The 18,762-nt window shown below is 55.7% G+C and overlaps 1 protein-coding gene across 1 annotated transcript in view; it reads left to right on the forward strand.

The window, feature by feature from the left end:
- The first annotated feature begins 414 nt into the window (after positions 1-414).
- The window catches only part of HEPACAM (hepatic and glial cell adhesion molecule), a 30,809-nt gene continuing 12,461 nt past the window's right edge, over positions 415-18,762 (forward strand). Inside the window, exons 1-3 of the mRNA XM_006122322.5 lie at positions 415-1,001; positions 8,085-8,426; positions 11,519-11,800. Of these exons, the coding sequence (XP_006122384.2) occupies positions 917-1,001; positions 8,085-8,426; positions 11,519-11,800 (709 nt within the window). The 5' untranslated portion in view covers positions 415-916. The remainder of the gene's footprint in view (positions 1,002-8,084; positions 8,427-11,518; positions 11,801-18,762) is intronic.

Raw genomic sequence — 18,762 nt, forward strand, 5'->3', positions numbered from 1 at the left:
TATTGCAGAAATACACACTGCTCAGAAGGGCTAGGCCCAGCGCTCCCCAAAACAAATGCTACGGGACTGCTCGATATCAGGGAGGGGACAGAAACATCCCCAGGGCGCACAGGGACACATTGGCCCCTCGGAAAGGAGACGGCCGGGATGCCAGTAAGCAGCAGAGATGTTGCAATCGAACCCACATGCATGGGGGGGGGGGGGGAACTAGCCACGGCGGGGCAGTTCTGTGATCAGGGACCCTGAGAGCAAGGGAAAGTATCCGTTGGTGTGTGACCCTGTTGCGGGGCTGCTCTAGAGGGCAGCAGTCCCCCCCCCCCCTCCCTCCGCCATGCCACGTCCTCCAAGGAATGCCTGGTTAATGACCCTCAAGAGAGCGGAGCATGTGAGCCCTGAGCGCAGTGTGATGTGAGAGCCAGGGAGGCTTGGCACGCTGCACCCGCTGCTAGCCCAAAGAGTGCCGCTCCATGCAAACAATGGGGAGTGCCTGGCTGCAGGCCGAGGGCCAGGAAAGGCAAATGCCCTGCGCAGCTGCCCCGTGGGCGCAGCTCGGGGAGAACCGCACGTGCAGAGCAGTGCACAAGGCAGTCCGGAGGAGCCAGTGCCCGCTGGGACCGCGAGGTTTGCAGAGACCTTCGCTGTTCCTTGGTGTCTGAAGAGCTGGGGAGTCGTTCGCTGTGTCTGAGTCCGGGCCGCTAATCCCCGCGGCTGAAGAGGTAGGGTTCACGGGACCAGAAAACGCCAGGTCTGAGCAAAAGAAAAGAGAAACTCGACAACACAGAGAGCTCTGTCTATTCAAGGAGGAGTTGGCAGGGCTGCGCGGCGGCAGAACAACTCCGAGCGGTGCTGAGGGACGTGCCCAGCGTGGACAAATCATGTCAATTGTCTGCGAGAGGGACCTAAAGCTAAACCCAAAATGAAGAGAGAAAGAGAAGCCTTGTCCCGAGCCCCCGGCGCTGCAGGCTTTGTGCATGTAGCCTGCCTCCTCCTGATCCACCCAGGTAGGAAAAGGAGCCTCTTTAAGAATCTGGGAAGTGGGGGAGGGTGGGGGAGCCTTTGGAGCTGAACACTGGGGTTCGTGAGCCTGCGTAGCCCTTCGGGAGCAGAGGATGCTCGTTCAAGCAAGAGCCCTGAACACCTTTTCTTTGCCCTCACGCAGCGTTTCTCTGGCTTGGGGGAGGCTTGTTCCAGCTGCATTTCAATGCAATGAGAATGCACTGACGAGCAGTTTCTTATAGCGCAGGTTGCTGATCGATGCCACTGAAATCAGGCTCGCTGACTCGCCGGGGGTGGGGTGGGGGGTCGTGCTGTATGGTGGAGTTGTAGACACAGGACAGTTTGATGTTATGAGTTAATCTCACGCCCTCTTTGGAAAGACAACCGAAGCAGGGAGAGAGACCTCCGCGCCGCTGTGCTTAAGGCTAAGCAGGCCTGGAGGTGCTGGGAATATTCATGTAATATGGTCACTGGCATGAATGCCGGCTGTCCGTTTTGACTCAAGGCGTAAGCGTGTAAAAGTGACTGTGTCACACTTGAAAACGAATTGGCTCCTGGTCTTACCGGAGCTGACCCGTGAAAGTAGTAGATTGAAAACCTGTCTCCCCACAAACTCGCTGATGTTTGTACCGACTTCCCGAGCTGCCAGGAGATGTGGAATTGAACGGGGCCTGCGTGTGGGCCGGGACACAGTTGGCTCTGTCCAGCGGGAAGAGCTGTCTCATGTCGCATTGCTTGTGGCAGACCAAAGATGAGTAGTGCAGATCCTCCAGCCGCGACACCCTCCTGACGGGCTCAGGCTGCTTTTCGGTGCCTTTGAAAAGGCCCCCTGGAGCCATGCTGTGCGGGTGCTTCCTGCCTGGTCGCGGGCTAGTGGGGAGTGTGGTTCTGGTGGTGCGGGAGCCAGTTTGTCCGAGGACGCTCAGAGCTCTGAACCCAGCACCCCCGAAATGCCGGCTGCATGTCCTGCCCCCCGGGGCACGTGGAGGAAATGGAGAGCTGTTGGGCAGGGAGCCAGCCAGCCCAGGCTTGGGGGATGCTTGCTTGGTAAGCGCTCAGTGCTAAGCGCTCCAGCTGCAGAGGCAGAGAAAGGACCAGATTTACAAAGGTGCCTATGTGACTTAGGTGCCTGGCTCTCATTGACTTTCAGTTGGCGTTAGGCACCAAACCTTCTAGTGCATTCGACTATTCTGCTTGGCTTCACTGCAAATCTGTCCCACGTTCCCTGCCCCAGGGAGCGTAGCTCCTCAGCCAGCCAGGGAGCAGAGGTGCCCCGCTACGCATGCACTGAGTTTAAGGGGAGGTTGGAACAAGGACGGGAGGGGCTCGGCCGCCTGAACCTGCCCGGTGACAGGCAGGGAGTGGCTGCTCCTAGTTCTCACCCTTCCGGGGCTCGGCCGCACGCTCTGCTCCCCGAGGCAGGGACTTGTCGTTAGAGCACTTGGGAGCAGAAGCCGCTTTTGCTGCTGGCTGCCTGGTCAGGGAAGGAGGAGGCGCTCTGCATACTGATAGGTCCCATGACTTTTGGACTTGTTTAAGCCTTTTCTTGTGCTCCTGCACACAGCTCCTAATCTAACCCAATAGTCCCCCGATGAGTCATTTTCCCTCTTCTGGATTCAATGCGGGTTTTGTTTGCCCCTGGATTACGGCATGCAGGCTGCAGGCCCATGTCCGCTGGAGACACTCCTCCACTAGGGATATTGCCCCCTCTCCGCATCAGTGGCCTGTGCTGCCCGTTAGCCAGGCAGGGTTTACAGCTCTCTCCGCCAGGTGCCGAAGCCCGGAATGCAAAGCAGCAGCCCCTCCAGCCACGGCACTCCCGGCGCCATGCACGCCCGAAGCCTGGCGGCTTTGTCATGTGCAGGGGAGCCATTCCTACCAGCCAGCTCAGAACAAGGGGCGCCCCCGAGCTGGAAGGCCTGCATCAGACCGATACTGTCTCTTCCTGCTGCTCCCTCCCTTGCCTAGGACCCCAGTCCCTCTGCCTTCTGGAGCCCCCGGCATCCGTCCCACCAGGCTCGGCACAGTCCGTGTTCAGGGCGCGGCAGAGGGGTGCGTGGGGCAGGCGCAGTAGCCAAGGAAGCGTGCTGTAGTCATGAGTCCTCCACACCCTATCAATGTGTGGGCCTGCGTACCCCCTGCAGGGTCCCCACTAACTACAGCCCTGGGATGCATGAACTGGGGCTCTGAAAGGCGCCCCTGTATCTGGCACCTAGGCACTCGCTGCTGGAGCCGTGCCCAGGTCTGAGCTCTCCAGTTTACGAAGGCTGCCGACCAGTTGGATGGGTCAGGAAAGACACCCCAGGATGATGCCAGGCCTGGAGACCTGCCTTGTGCTGACAGACACAGGCGCTCGCTCGATCTAGGGCACCTAAGAGGAGGAGAGTCTGCAAGTGCCTGCAGAGAACAGCCGGGATCATGAATCCAGGAGTTTCGTTCTGTGTCCCCTTGAAGCCTAAGCTGTGTGCTGAGCAGTGTGGTGTGATGAAAACGACCCCCAGCACTGAGAGCCGCACACACAACCCCCGACCATGGGCGGTAAGTATGCCAGGCTGTGCCCCAAACAGCCAGCTGTGGCTCTGCCCCCATCCTCCTTCCAGCTTGGCATGACTGGTCCCTCCCTGCTCCGCCCACCCTCCCAGAGCCCCCGGACTGGGAAGGCTGCAGCCATGCCATCCACCCGCTCGCCCATTGCTGTGATGTTGGGGGTCTAGCCTAGGCCATTGGCCAGTGGCTGTGGTGGGGGGCTCTGGACTCAGACTGGGGGTGCAGAAGGCGCAGGTCTGAGGTCTAGCCTTCCCCGCCCCAAACACAAAGAGCTCCCCATGCAGCGCACGCCCATTCATCACCTGCACTAATGTCTTAGCACAGCCCCCGACGCAGATCACCCCAACCAGCGCACGCAGGAACCCCAAAGGTTCAGCCCTCGCCTCCGTGCACACCACTCCTCCCCCGCCAGCACCACTGACACCAGTCTCCCCGTACAACCCAACCACAGAACAGCCTGCGGGGATGGGGGCAGCTCATGATGAACCATCTTCTGAGCTTCCTGCCCCCGCCGAGCCTGCTTGTCTCCATGAGTGTGGAAAAGGTGCTGCTGAAGCCCCCAGCCCTGCTGTTGGCCTTGCCAGCTACAGCTCTGCCTGCCTGTGAGCAGCATTTGCAATCGGTGTGACTGTGTGGGAGGGCGGGGGGGAACATGAAGGGAGAAAACAGCCTTAGCAATTGGTGTGGCCGAGCCGGGGGCGGGGGGGTGCAGAGAACAGGCTTAGCAATGGGTGTAGCCGAGCCGGGGGGGGGGGGGGGGGGGGGGGGGGGCGTGGCCGGCCGGGGGGGGGGGTGCAGAGAACAGGCTTAGCAATGGGTGTAGCCGAGCCGGGGGGGGGGGGGGAGGGGGGGGGGGAGGGGGGGGGGGAGAACAGGCTTAGCAATGGGTGTGGCCGAGCCGCGGGGGGGGGGGGGCAGAGAACAGGCTTAGCAATGGGTGTGGCAGAGAACAGGCTTAGCAATGGGTGTGGCCGAGCCGGGAATGCCGGGGGGGGGGGGGGCAGAGAACAGGCTTAGCAATGGGTGTGGCCGAGCCGGGGGGGGGGGGAGAACAGGCTTAGCAATGGGTGTGGCTGAGCCAGGAGGGGGGGGCGCAGAGAACAGGCTTAGCAATGGGTGTGGCCGAGCCGGGGGGGGGGGGGGGAGAACAGGCTTAGCAATGGGTGTGGCTGTGCCGGGGGTGGGGGGGGGTGTGGGTGTGGGGGGGGGGAGAACAGGCTTAGCAATGGGTGTGGCTGTGCCGGGGGGGGGGGGGGGAGAACAGGCTTAGCAATGGGTGTGGCTGTGCCGGGGGGGGGGGGAGAACAGGCTTAGCAATGGGTGTGGCTGTGCCGGGGGGGGGGGGGGAGAACAGGCTTAGCAATGGGTGTGGCTGTGCCGGGGGGGGGAGAACAGGCTTAGCAATGGGTGTGGCTGTGCCGGGGGGGGGGGGGGGAGAACAGGCTTAGCAATGGGTGTGGCTGTGCCGGGGGGGGGGGGAGAACAGGCTTAGCAATGGGTGTGGCTGTGCCGGGGGGGGGGGGAGAACAGGCTTAGCAATGGGTGTGGCTGTGCCGGGGGGGGGGGGGAGAACAGGCTTAGCAATGGGTGTGGCTGTGCCGGGGGGGGGGGGGAGAACAGGCTTAGCAATGGGTGTGGCTGTGCCGGGGGGGGGGGGAGAACAGGCTTAGCAATGGGTGTGGCTGTGCCGAGGGGGGGGGGGGCAGAGAACAGGCTTAGCAATGGGTGTGGCTGTGCCGGGGGGGGGGGGGGAGAACAGGCTTAGCAATGGGTGTGGCTGTGCCAGGGCCCCCGGCGAGGAAGAGCCGCGCGGGCGCTGTGGCTGCCGGGGGGAGCGGGCTGCCCCTCACCGCGTGCTGTGCGTTGGCTGCTGCAGTTGTGCCCTTGCCGAGCGGGGCTCTGAGCCGCCCGTGCTCTCTCCTGCAGGGGTTTGCCTGGGCTTTCTCTCAGGTGGCTGCGAGGGGGGAGCTGAGAGAGCTGCCTGCTCCTGGCGAGGGGGCAGGAGACAGGCCTGCCGCCTCCCCGTCCCCGTCAGTGGCGCCCTGGCTCTCAATCATTCCTCTGTTCGGTGTTTGCTCTCCCTCCAGCTTCCCCCGCGCTCTCCGCCCCGCTCGTCCCAGCTCCAGGACTCGGTTGCCATGGCACTTGGCTCAAGGAGAGCCCCTTCCTAGGACTGCAAGAGCTGCGCTGGGAACAGACTGTCCAGCATGGCTCTGGCACGCGTCCCGCCCGCCCCGGAAACGCCACGTCTGCGGCCCCCTGCCTCCTGGGGGGCTGGCGGGGAGCAGGGCCCGGAGGGACACCCACTGCTGCCTGGAGGGCGCTCAGAGGTCTCCCAGGGTCTGTGCCTGGGTTGCAAAGGAGGCCCGGTTACATGCCCGCCCCTGACACCGGGCTCCCAGTGCAGCTTTCCCACCCTGCCCCCTTCTGAAGCTTTGGGGCCAGAGGCCATGCTGGGGCGGCACTGTCTCCCCAGGCTCTATCTGAGCAGGAGCCAGGGCTGGGCTGTGGTTCTGTGCCCCATGCTCAGGGGCACCAGAATGGCGGGTAGGGGAGGGATAAGGGGCCACACCCTCCACAGGCTCAGCTCCCTGCCCCTCCTTTGCCCCCCAGTGCCCCACCCCTGGAGACGTGGGTCCTCCAGCTACCTGGGACGGGATTTGGGGGGCAGTGACATGGCTGGGGGTCCCTCGCCCCAGGCAGGTGGAGGGACACAGGCTCCCGCACCTGGCTACGACTTGCTGCTTGGCCGGGGGGAGGCCTGGGGAAAAAAGGGGTCTGGGTGGGGTCTCATGATCCCCCCATTGTAGGAAGAATCTGTCACCCCGGCCCCTGCAGCAGCACAGAGGGGTGACCTGCCCTTGACCTGCTAGAAGTCCGCACCTGAGCCCATAGCCAGAGGCGGCTCCTCACTCCACGCTGGTCAGCTGGTGCTGGCTGGAGGAGCCGGGTGCCCTGGGCTCTCTTCTGGCTCCAACCCTTAAAGCCATTGCAATTGGCTTCCAGCGTTTCTTTCTCATGGCGCAGGCCAGCGGCTTCCCTCCAGCAAGCCCCCGTCCCCAGGGATTGCGGCTACCCCGGCTTTGCACCAGCGTGCTGGGAGCAGAGCCTTGCCCCTTGCTTGGCTAGTTCCGGGTTTCCTCCAGCGTTCTAGATTGCCTCTGTGACGTAGTGGGGGTACCTGGCTGGTTTCTATGCTGCTGGCTCTGGGGTAACCCCCCACTGGCTGCAGTTGGTACCGCGCCCAGCAAAACAGGATGAGTCATTATGCAAAGGGTGTCTCAACCTGTCTGACCAGCCATTCCCCATGGAGAGGAACAAAGGAAGGTGGATGCTGCCCTGGCTGGGGGGCAAGGCTGGAGGAGAGTGAGTTAGTTTCGGTCTGGAAAGCAGGGGAGAAGGAGCTGGGGAGGGGGCTGGGACTCCCCCATCTCAAGGGGGGGCACTGAGGCCTCTTAGCCCCAGTTCCTGTAACCAGCTGACATCTGTGCTGTGCTATATGCTGGAGAAGCAATAAACCACCTCCATTCTACCGGCTGGGGGACTTTGTTCGTGCCATTTCGGGGTGCAGGAGACGGGGGACCCCAACGCGCCGTCACAGCCTCTTCCTGGTAAATGCCTACGAGCAGATGGGGAAGGGGCTGTGTAACTGCCAGGGCCAGGCAGCCTGAGCTGCAAGGATCAGCAGTGTGCTTGGAAATAGGCATCACTCCTTGTCTTGGGAAGGCTGCTCTGTGCCGATCAGGCCTCAGCTGGAGCATTGTGTCCAGCTCGGGGCAGCACAACTCAGGAGAGATGTGGGGATGTTGGAGAGGGTCCAGAGAAGAGCAACAAGAATGATGCAGGGTCTGGAGAACATGAGCTCTGAGGCAAGGCTGAAGGAACTGGGCCTGTTTAGTTTGGAAAGGAGAAGACCGAGAGGGGGCATGATAGTGAAGTACCTAAAGGGTGTGTCAAAGAGGAGGGGGGGAAATTGTTCTCCTTGGCCTCTGAGGATAGAACAAGAAGCAATGGGTTTAAAGTGCAGCAAGGGAGGTTTAGGTTGGACATTAGGAAAAACGTCCTGCCTGTCCGGGTGGTTAAACACTGGAATCAATTGCCTGGGGAGGTTGTGGAATCCCCATCTCGGAGATATCTAAGGGCAGGTTAGTCAGACAACTCAGGGATGATAGATGGTGCTTGGTCCTGCCATGAGGTCAGGGGGCTGGACCCGATGTCCCCTTGAGGTCCCTTCCAGCTCTAGGGTTCTAGGGTAAGTGACTGGCTCTAACCAGTCCTCACTTAGCCAGCACAGCCCCACTGGCCTCCGTGGGGTTGCCCCAGCTCCTGTGTAATGCGCAATAAGCTCGCAGACTGCAGCCGGCCAGGAGAGGAGGTGCGGCATTTCATTAACTGCACACGCAGCTAGCTAAGCCCCTGTCGCATCAAGCTTCTGGAGACCTCTGGGCTTCCCCAGAAGCTGACCAAGGGATTAGCCTGTCAGTCCCAGTCCCACAATAACACGAGCCCGCCTTAACCACCCTGCTGTCTCTTCCCTCCAGGTCTCCTGGAAGGTGTCAATATCACCAGCCCGGTTCTCCTCATCCATGGCACAGTGGGCAGGCCTGCCCTGCTCTCCGTGAGATACACCAGCACCAGCAGCGATAAGCCTGTGGTCAAGTGGCAGCTGAAGCGAGATAAGTCGACTACGGTGGTGCAGTCCATTGGCACTGAGATCATTGGCAACCTGCGCCCCGAATACAGGGACCGGATTAGAATCTTTGAGAATGGCTCCCTGCTGATCAGTCACCTGCAGCTGTCAGATGAGGGCACCTATGAGGTGGAGATCTCCATCACCGATGAAACCTTCACCGGGGAGAAGCACATTAACCTCACCGTGGACAGTAAGTGTGCAGAACTTCCGCCGCAAACGAGCCGCTGCTCCTGCCCTCGGCACAGCCCTCCCGGAACCCCTTTGCTCTCCTCCTCATTGCAGAGAGCTTCCAGGGCAGTGCTGGGTAGCCCAGCAGGGTCCTGCAAAGGGAAGTTTGCTCCAGGTAAATGCAGAAGGAACCTCAGGAAAAGCCGTCCCTAGTCCTTAGATTTTCAGAGCCAGGTGACTTGCCGAGAGTCCATTTTACACATAAGCCCATCTGCTTTGGATTTCTCTTGCCAGCTTTGTCAGCTTCAAGTCTGGTTTTAATTGTAGTTGCTGTGAAATATTTCTGTCTGTTAATCAAATACCCAGCTTGTCTCTGATCTGTTCATATTTATGGTCCCAAAGTCCCAGGTTTCAGCCAGTGCATTTGGAGCTCTTCCGACACATTCGGCATGTTCTCCTGGTTTGAGTTCTCCGGGGAAAACGCGCTGTACAAAGTGTGCATCGAACATGGGCAAGCCTTCTTTGTGGTCCCCTTTGGGACTGCTTTCGGAGTGAAGGGTTCCAGATCAGCGCTGTAGCCCCGCACCATGAATGCCAGAGCACAGCTGTGTATCTCCCGAGAGAGCCCCGTTGCAAGGAGAACTCTTGCAAAATGCTCAACCCCTGGGAAAGTTTGTCAGGGCTGAAGGTCTCCGGGGTATTGAAGAGCGGTTGGTTGATGAGCCCCTGCAATGGGCATTGCTTTGTTCCTTCCGTAAGGAGTCGCTGCTGTTCTATCTTTCCTGTTCTTTGGTACCCCGTTGCTCCTGACACTGCGCCAAGCATGCTGGGCTCATGGCAGGTTTCAGGCTGCTACGAGAAGACCAGGCTTCTGGACCAGACGTCGACTGGCCGTAGAGTTTCTGTCTCTGGCACATACACCAGAAATGCGTCTTCTGCAAGACCCATTCCTGCTGTCCTGGGAATCACCTCACAAAGGCTTTGGGAGCCTCAGAAAGTGCCACCCGTCTGTGCCTGCCAGCAGAGCAGTGCCGTCCAGGCTGCTGTTCCAGTCCTCTCTCCTCCACCACAAGGCCTGCCAGCGAATCCCTCCCAGCCACGTCGCCCTGCAGACTCCAGGGGCTCAGATTCTGCCCTCATGAAGCCTCCAGGAATGCACCCATCAAAATCACAACCTGGTTGCCATCAGCACGACCTGAGCTACAGCTGCTTGTGCTGGTTGGAAAGCTCCCGTCTCCTTCGATCTACCTGAGCCCAGAGCAGCACAGCTGCCTCCCAGCCACAGGGCACATGAGAGTCCCTGGCCAGGGGCGACCCGTCCATATAGGCGAGCTAGGCGGTCGCCTGGGGCGCCAAGCTAAATGGGATGCCAAATGGTGGTGCGATATCACTGAGGGGTTTGGAGGTGGGGTGCCGATTGCATAGTTCGCCTCGGGCACCAGTTGCTGGCAGCCAGTCTAGGGCTGCCCCTGCCCCCGGCAGCAGCAGACTGTGATGGGCCAGCCATGCGCACGGCGACGACCTTCCTGGCCAGGCCTGATGTAATGCCAGCTGGCTGGCCCAGCCGGGTGCTGATCTGGCACACGCCTTTCCTCCTCGGAAAAGCACCCCTCTCGGGAGCTCCCCACAGTCCAAACCTGCCTAGCCTGACTGGGCTGTGGCTAGCGGGAACCGGGGGCCGAGAGGAACCATTGAGGGGCCCCGGGGGGCATAGCTAGCTTCGGGGGATTGGAAAGCAAAGGCAAAGCTGGACTGAATTTCAGGGAAGTGTCATGCCACAAGTGGTTTTCGAGGTGTAATCTGCCAAGGGAAGGGCGGGGAGCCAGGACACAGGCCTGCCTTGGCTGGGCAGGAAGAAGATGCCTCTAGCAGCCTGCGCCGGGCCGGAAGAGGAAGGATTCTGGGTTGCAGGAGACACTGGAGTTCAGTCTGTCTGTAGCCAGGAATGTTTCGCTGTGTTGGGGCAGCTCTGGTTCCCTCAGCAGCCAGCTGAGTTTCATAACAATGAAGCCTCTTGTGTTATTCCCCGAGTGTCTGTGAGCCATATCGCCCCGTCGTTAGCTCCGTGCTACTTTGCTGGCTGCAGTCGCAGGGCCTCGCCACGCTAGCAAAGGTGGGAAAGAAATGAGGCCTGACAGAGCAGACACTTGCTGCAAGTCTCTTGCAAAGTCCCCTTGAGTCAGCAGGACGACGGTCGGGGTCCCACGCCTGGTGTCTGGGACCGTCCCTGCGGCGGGGCCTTGGTGGGCTGGTGATCAGCCGCTGCTTGGCTTTGCAGAGCCCTCGGCACATGTTACACTCCCAAGGCAACGTGCTGCTCGCCATTCAGTGTTCTCATTTGCTCAGCCGGCTGATTAACGTGTCACAGGCCTTGTGCCATCCCTGGTGCGGAGCGACTGGACTCACGGGGGACAGAAAGCTGCAGCCAAACAGCAAGTGTCAAGGCAGAATCAGATGGAAAAGAGGGATGTGGCCAGCCCTGGAGCTCTGCCGCCAGTGTCAGCTCTGTCAGACTACTGGTGTGACCTTGGGCAAGTCCCTTAACCGCCATGGGCTCAGGGCCCCTCTGTGCAAGGGGAATGACCCTCTCTCTATTTGTCATGTCAGTTCTTTGGGGGCAGGGTCTGTCTGACGGTCTGTGCCTGTGCACCCCCTGGGCCATATGGCCCCACTCGCCGCTGTGGTCTCCGGGTGCAAACGAAGACCGACACGTGAGACCTGCAGGAGGGCGCAGCGGTGCCTTGCGGTCAGCGCATGCGGAGTCCCAGTGCTCTGCGCCGGGAGGACATGGGGATTCACGGCCAGAGGAAGCTCCCTGGACCCTTCTCTGCTTTGTTGCAGTCTGAACTGACTGGCAAGGGCCTGGTTTTCTTGTTAGTGCTGCCACATTCTGCCTCCCCAGCATCTGGTCCCGTGGCAAGGCCCTGTCTGCAGCAGTCGGCATGTTGAGCCTGAAAGGGCCCTCCAAGGAATCCCCCGTGGTCACGGGCAGTCAGTGAGAGAGGCAGAGTCTCCTAGGCATGGGGTGAGCGGGGCCAGCGGGCTGTAGCGCTGCTGGGAGGTGCTGTCTCTTTCCCAGTGTTAATTGGACGTGATGTTTTCTTCTTCTTCTAGTTCCCATTTCAAAGCCTCACGTTGTCCTTGCATCCTCCACCGTGCTAGAGCTCAGCGAGCATTTCACCCTGAACTGCTCCCACGAGAACGGCACGAAGCCCTCCTATACCTGGCTGAAGGCCGGCCAGGCCCTCAGCAATGACTCGCGGCTGCTGCTCTCCCACGACCAGAAGGTGCTCACTATCACCAGGGTCCTCATGTCTGACGATGACGTGTACAGCTGCCTGGTGGAGAACCCCATCAGCAGTGGGCGCAGCCTCCCGGTAAAGCTGACCGTGTACAGTGAGTATGGATGCTTAGGGGCAGGCGGGGAGCCCGTGGGGGTGTTTACATATTGTGACAAGCCCATGGAAAGCAGGGCTCAGTTGTGACCTGTGGGTGGAAATCTGCTGATAGCTCTTAAAGGGGCCCTTTGCACTTCACATCAGCACCCGTCCAGCGGTGGAGCGGAGGGTGGGGCTGAGGGGTTTGGGTTAACAGAGCTGGTGGCCATTAAGATGGTGAGCCCCATCCGCAGCTGGCCACTCCCTTCCTGGTGCGGCTGCCTCCAGTGGTGACTGCAGTGTTGCGTCCCTCCGATCAGCACCCTCCCTTTCCATGGGATGGAAGACAACTGAATTCCTGGCACATCCTGTTTTCCTGCCACAGCCAAACCCTGAGCCTGCTGGAAGTTAGGAGAAGAGGAAGCTACATCCCAAATTTGGTGGTCCCAGCTCTTACCGTTTAGGAGGTGTTCTTGAGCAAATGGACTCGCAGACAGGCGCCTCTAAAATATCTAGACAGACAGATACACAGGGCAGTGTCCTAACTTGGTTTACAAAGACAGATCCATGCATACAAGCGGGGTAATCGTCTCTCTCTCGCTGTAAACGTTTTTCCTGCTGCATGACAGAAAGATGCGCTCAGGCTCTCTGGCACGAAAGTGGCCAGTCGGAGCAGGATGGGTGAGCGTAGCGAGCAGGGCACAACCCCCTAATATTCAGTAAATCGTAACTTCCCCATGACGCCTTACATGAGTCTCCTCGTCTGAAGCACAGGTCAGCTATGTCCTATTCAGCTCGTATTCTCATAAAGCCCAGGGAATGCCGGGTCACAAGCAGCACTCCGCCAGGCTGCCGGGGTGTCCTGGTGTTGGAAGGGTTGTTGAAAATAAGCGAATGGCACTGTCCGTGCTCCTGCTGCCTCTGGGTCTCTCCAGTAAACTCATGCTCATTTCAGACCTGCACACACGCAGCTCAGCTTTGCTCTGAACTCCAACTTTTCCTGACGCTAACAGCACTCAAATGGGTGCAGTTCCCACCCCAGTCTCTGATGCAAACCCCAAACATCAGCCAGGTGGCTAAGGGCTCTCTGGGATGGATTCAATCACAGGGGTCCCTTTGGGACAGTCATCCGGTGTGCTGGTCATGCCACTGAGCTCACCTACCTGCCCTCTGGGGCGCCCCACCTCCCTGTCCTGCTGGGCCAAAAGCTCTGGTCTGCCCCACCCCAGGCACAAAGTTGGGGTCACAACCCCCAGCAGAGCAACACAGACACTGAGATCAGCTCAGCTCAGCTCTGGGAGGGCTCAACTCTAAGGCCATGTACAGCCCCCAGGAACAGCCCTCAAGAGGACCAAATCCCTAAGTAAATCCGTCTTATTCTGGGTAAAAGTCTCAAACCGAGAATGGTCATAAGGTGTCTGCCCCCTTTGCCAATGAAAGAGAGAGATGCACATTGGTTGCTCCCCCAGGTAACAATTATTTACACTGGGCTTGATAATAAAGAAAGGTTTTGTCAAGTATAAAAAGTAAGTTAAACTTACTAAACACAGTGTGATGCTGCTGTAAAAAAAGCAAACATGATTCTGGGATGCATTAACAGAAGTGTTGTGAGCAAGACATGAGAAGTCATTCTTCCGCTCTACTGTGCGCTGGTTAGGCCTCAGCTGGAGTCTTGTGTCCAGTTCTGGGCACCACATTTCAAGAAAGATGTGGAGAAATTGGAGAGGGTCCAGAGAAGAGCAACAAGAATGATGGAAGGTCTGGAGAACATGACCTATGAAGGAAGATTGAAAGAATTGGATTTGTTTAGTTTGGAAAGAAGACTGAGAGGGGACATGATAGCTGTTTTTGAGTATCTAAAAGGGTGTTATAAGGAGGATGGAGAAAAATTGTTCTCCTTGTCTTCTGATGACAGGACAAGAAGCAATGGGCTTAAATTGCAGCAAGGCAGGTTTAGGTGGAACATTAGGAAAAACTTCCTACCTGTCAGGAATAAATTGCTGAATTAAACGCTGGAATAAATTGCCCAGGGAGGTTGTGGAATCTCCATCTCTGGAGAGATTTAAGAGCAGGTTAAACACCTGTCAGGGATGATCTAGACGGTGCTTGGTCCTATTATGAGGGCAGGAGATTGGACTCAACGACCTCTCGAGGTCCCGTCCAGTTCTAGTGTTCTGTGATTCTACAACTTTATGATAAAAAGTAGGATTTAAGTGATTGCTGTGGATACAGACAGATCAAAGGAAGTCACTGAGCGAAGACAGACAAAACATACCAGCTAGGTCTATTACGCTAAGAAACTTCAGGGGGTAGCTGAGTTAGTCTGATAGGGTGTGTCTAGACTACAGGGTTTTGTCGGCAAAAGTGGACTTTTGTCGACAAAACTATACCTGCGTCCACGCTGCCTTTGAGTTATGTCGACATAACGTCAACAAAACTCAGCAGTTTTGTCGACGTATGTAAATCTCATTCTACGAGGAATAACGCCTTTTGTTGACAGAGTTCTGTCGATAGAAGGCATTATTGCATCTATACTGTCCTTTGCGTCCACACTGTTATGTCGACAAAGCGGCTTGCTTTGTTGACAGAACTGGCTGTAGTTTAGACGCTCTTTGTCGACAGAAGCTTTGTCGACAGTATCTGTCGACAAAACTTCTGTCGACAAAACCCTGTAGTCTAGACATACCCATTCAGAAAAACAACAACAAATGGTCCGGTAGCACTTTATAGACTAACAAAACATGTAGGTGGTATCATGAGCTTTCGTGGGCACAGCCCACTTCTTCAGATGACGGGAGTCTGAAGAAGTGGGCTATGCCCACGAAAGCTCTTGATACCATCTCCGTGTTTTCTTAGTTTATAAAGTGCTACCGGACCATTTGTTGTTGTTTTTTTACTAAGAAACTTGTTACCTGCAAATTCTTATCCTAACAGTTGTTCTAATCATCTCTTTCACAAGCTGGGCCCGATCCTTCTCTCACTCCTGTCTTAGATGTTTCCAGCAGGCATCTTGGGTGGGAAGTGGGGGTCTCCTGGCACCTGGCAACCACCCCTATTGTTTGGTTCCCCCTTTTATGTCCCTTTTGCCCAAGGTGGGAATTCTTTGTGCTCAGTTCAAACTTTTTCTTCTCTTGAGTGGCAAAGTACCGGATCCAAAATGGGTTCCTGCATCAGGTGACCTGGCCTCATGTCCAGGCAGGACCAATCACAACCCAGGCTACAGCAAAACCAGACCCATTCACGGCTCATTACTTTGAGCACTGGGCCATTACGTTGGTGTTGGTTAGGGGTTGCACGGTTCTTGAGGGTGCAGCATTTCCAGCGTTTGCCCATTGTTGTTCATTTTCCCCTCTCCGTGGTGGTCACTGTGTTGCCGCCACGTCTTGTGACCTGAGCTGACTCTAGTGTTGAAGTCTCCAATAGACAGAGTTGCTTGCCTGGCGGTAGTTTGCTGATGGCACAGTTGAGTTACTGGTAGAATTAGTCCTTTTCTCCAGGGGTGATGAGTGATGGAGCACAAAAACTAATGATGTTGGCAAAGCCTCCTGTGGCAGATATTCCTAGTGGTACGATTCATTCTGACATCTGGCCATGCAAGGTCAATGGTTCTCTGCCCCCTTCCTGAGAGCCAGACACAAGCTGGTTGGTGGGGGTGGAGGCGTAAGGTGTTGGGTCTGTTGGATTCCAGTCCTTGGCTGGAGCCATGCGTTACAATGAGTGAGCATATGCACAGAGCACTGGCCAGAAGGGCTTCTAATCCGTCAGCAACACTGCTTCTACAGAGAAAACCAAAATCACTGTCTGGCCCAGAGCAGAGCTGGGCACCCACCAAACCGCTGGACAAAGCACTGAAGTGTTCATATTCTGCCACCTGCCGCTTGCTGCCATTTCTGAGTCAAAAGAATGAGGGCTGGAGCACATGGACCAGTGAGCCTCAGACTGGTGCTTGGAGCTGCTAATGGCTCTTTATGTGGCTTTTTGCAGCACGTGGTATGTGTGATTTAATTAGTGCCCAAGCTAAGCTAGCAACCAATCAGGGTGCTTTTACTGTGTTGTTAGCCAGATGTAGATGGTGATAATGCATGGTCAGTGATTTTGCTGTGAGAATAATATGTACACACAATATCTATAAAGCTGTTACTCACCTATTTAACTAAAAAACATAAATAGTGATTTAAAATTAATTATGGTTACTCACACTTTAATCTTACTGTTAAACAATAGAATACCATTTGAAATGTCTTACATAATTTAGATGTTTTTCTGATGTTTGATTGTTTTCAAATATAGTTCAATTACAACACAAAACATAAAGTGTACAGTGCTGATTTTATATTATTATTTTTATTACAAGCATTTGCACCGTAAAATAATAATTTTCAGTTCACCTCATACAAGTACTGTAGTGCAATCTCTATCATGAAAGTGCAACATACAAATATACATTTTTTGTTATGTAACTGCACTCACAAACAAAATGATGTAAAACTTTAGAGCCTACAAGTCCAGTCAGTCCTACTTATTGTTCAGCCAATGGCCAAGACAAACAAGTTTCTTTACATTTACAGATGATCATACTGCCCACTTCTTCTTTACTTTGTCACCTGAAAGTGGGAACAGGTGTTCACGTAACACTTTTCTAGCTGATATTGAAAGAGGTTTATGGGCCAGATGTGCTAAACATTCATGTGCCCCTTCATGCTTCGACCACTATTCCAGTGGACATGCTTCCACGTTGATGATGCTCATTAAAAAATGTGTTAATTAAATTTGTGATTGAACTACTTGGGGATAATGAAATATCTCCTGCTCTGTTTTACCCACATTCTGCCACATATTTCATGCAATAGCAGTCTTGAATGATGACCCAGCACATGCTGTTCATTTTAAGAACACTTTCACCGCAGATTTGGTGAAATGCAAAGAAGGTGCCCATGTGAGATTTTTAAAGACAGCTATAGCACTTGAGCCAAGGTTTAAGGATCCGAAATGTCTTCCAACATCTGAGAGGGCCGAGATGTGGAATTTACTCTTTTGAGGCTGTTGAAAGCAACACTGTGCTGCAGAAACTACAGAATCTGACCCATGAGAAAAGAGACTCAACCCCCTGCCTCAGCTGGTGAAAATGACCATGCGTTAGTCTGCAGTGCTTTGGATCACTGGCAAGCAGCAGCTGTGATCAATGTGGACCCCTCTGGAATGCTGGCTGAAGGATGAAGGGCCATAAGAATCTTCAGTGCAGTGCGTCTGGCCCGGAAGTAGCTCCAGTGCCGTGCGAATGCCTGTTCTTTCAGGGGACATTGTAAACAGGAAGTGGACAGCATTATTAGGGTTGCCAACTTTGTAACTGCATAAAATCCAACACCCTTGTCCTGCTCCTGCCCCCAGACTCCGCCCCCACTCCCTCTGTCCCTCTCCTTCAGTTCCTGGCTCCTATTCACTGGGCTGGAGAAGAGGGTAGGACTCAGGCTGCATAGGGTTACTAACTTGGCCTGAATTCCTGGAGATTTCATCACATGACCATTATCTTGAAGTCCTATGGCAACTCCGGTTGTCTCTGGGGGCAGTAAGAGGTTCTGACTTGTGGGAGGGGGTGGTTCAGGGTGCAGCTCTGGTTGTGTGGTACTTATCTTGGGTGGATCCCGGTTGGCAGGGCTAAGGCCAGCTCCCTGGCTCTGTGCAGCTCCTGGAAGCAGTCCTCAGGTCCTGCCCCTAGGTGGAGGAGCCAGGGGCTGCCCGTACCTGCTGGCACTACCCCTGCAGCTCCCATTTGCCTGGTTCCTGGCCAACTGGAGCTCAGAAGTGGCGCTCTGGATTGGAGCAGTGTGCGGTCTCCCCCATGGCAACCCCTGCACCTACAAGCCCAACATACAGGTTGCTTCCAGGAGCAGTGATGTGCCAGGGCAGGCACGGAGCCCTGCTGGGCCGCCAACTGGACTTTACCAGCCTGGTCAGTGGTGCTATCTGCAGCCGCCAAGGTCCCTTTTTCACCAGGTCTGTGTCTAGACTGGCAAGTTTTTCCGCAAAAGCACCTGCTTTTGCGGAAAAACTTGTCAGCTGTCTACACTGGCCACTTGAATTTCCGCAAGAACACTGATGATCTCATGTAAGATTGTCAGTGTTCTTGCAGAAATGCTATGCTATGCTGCTCCCGTTCGGGCAAAAGCCCTCTTGTGCAAATTGCACAAGAGGGCCAGTGTAGACAACGCGGTATTGTTTTGCGCAAAAAAGCCCCGATGGCGAAAACGGCGATCGGGGCTTTCTTGCGCAAAACCGCGTCTAGATTGGCACGGACGCTTTTCCGCAAAAAGGGCTTTTGCGGAAAAGCGTCTGTGCCAATCTAGACGCTCTTTTCCACAAATACTTTTAACGGAAATACTTTTCCATTAAAAGAATTTGTGGAAAATCATGCCAGTCTAGACGTAGCCTAGGTGTTCAGGTTGAAACCAGATGCCTGGCAACCCTACGCATTGTCTCCTTCAAATGTAGGCAAAGCCGCTTGTCTGAGCGACGGGCTGAATAAGCGGGACTGGGTGGACTTGTAGGCACTAGAGATTTACATTGCTTTGGGTTTGAATGCAGGTTGTTTCGCTCATAATTCTACATTTGTAAGTGAAGCTTGCATGCTGCAGACATTGCACTGGAAGGTGAATTGAAAAGGATTGTTTCTTTTGGTTTTTATAGTGCAAATATTTGTAAAAAAAATGTAAAGTGAGCAGTGTACACTTTGTATTCTGTGTTGTAACTGAAATCGATATATTTGAAAATGTAAATAACATTCAAAATATTTAAATAAATGGTATTCGATTCAATTAATCGTGATTTATGTTTAATAGCTTGAAAGGCTCAATTTTTATCTCTCTCTGTGTGAGAGAGAGAGAGAGACAGACAGACAAATTTCCTCCCGTCATGCTGCTGGAATCTGAGGAGCGCTGTGGTAAATGGCACAAGGAATTCACACGACTGTGGCTCTTTTGGGTG

This window comes from Pelodiscus sinensis, chromosome 25 (assembly GCF_052426305.1).
Source record: "Pelodiscus sinensis isolate ZL-2025 chromosome 25, ASM5242630v1, whole genome shotgun sequence".
NCBI classification, from domain to species: domain Eukaryota; kingdom Metazoa; phylum Chordata; order Testudines; family Trionychidae; genus Pelodiscus; species Pelodiscus sinensis.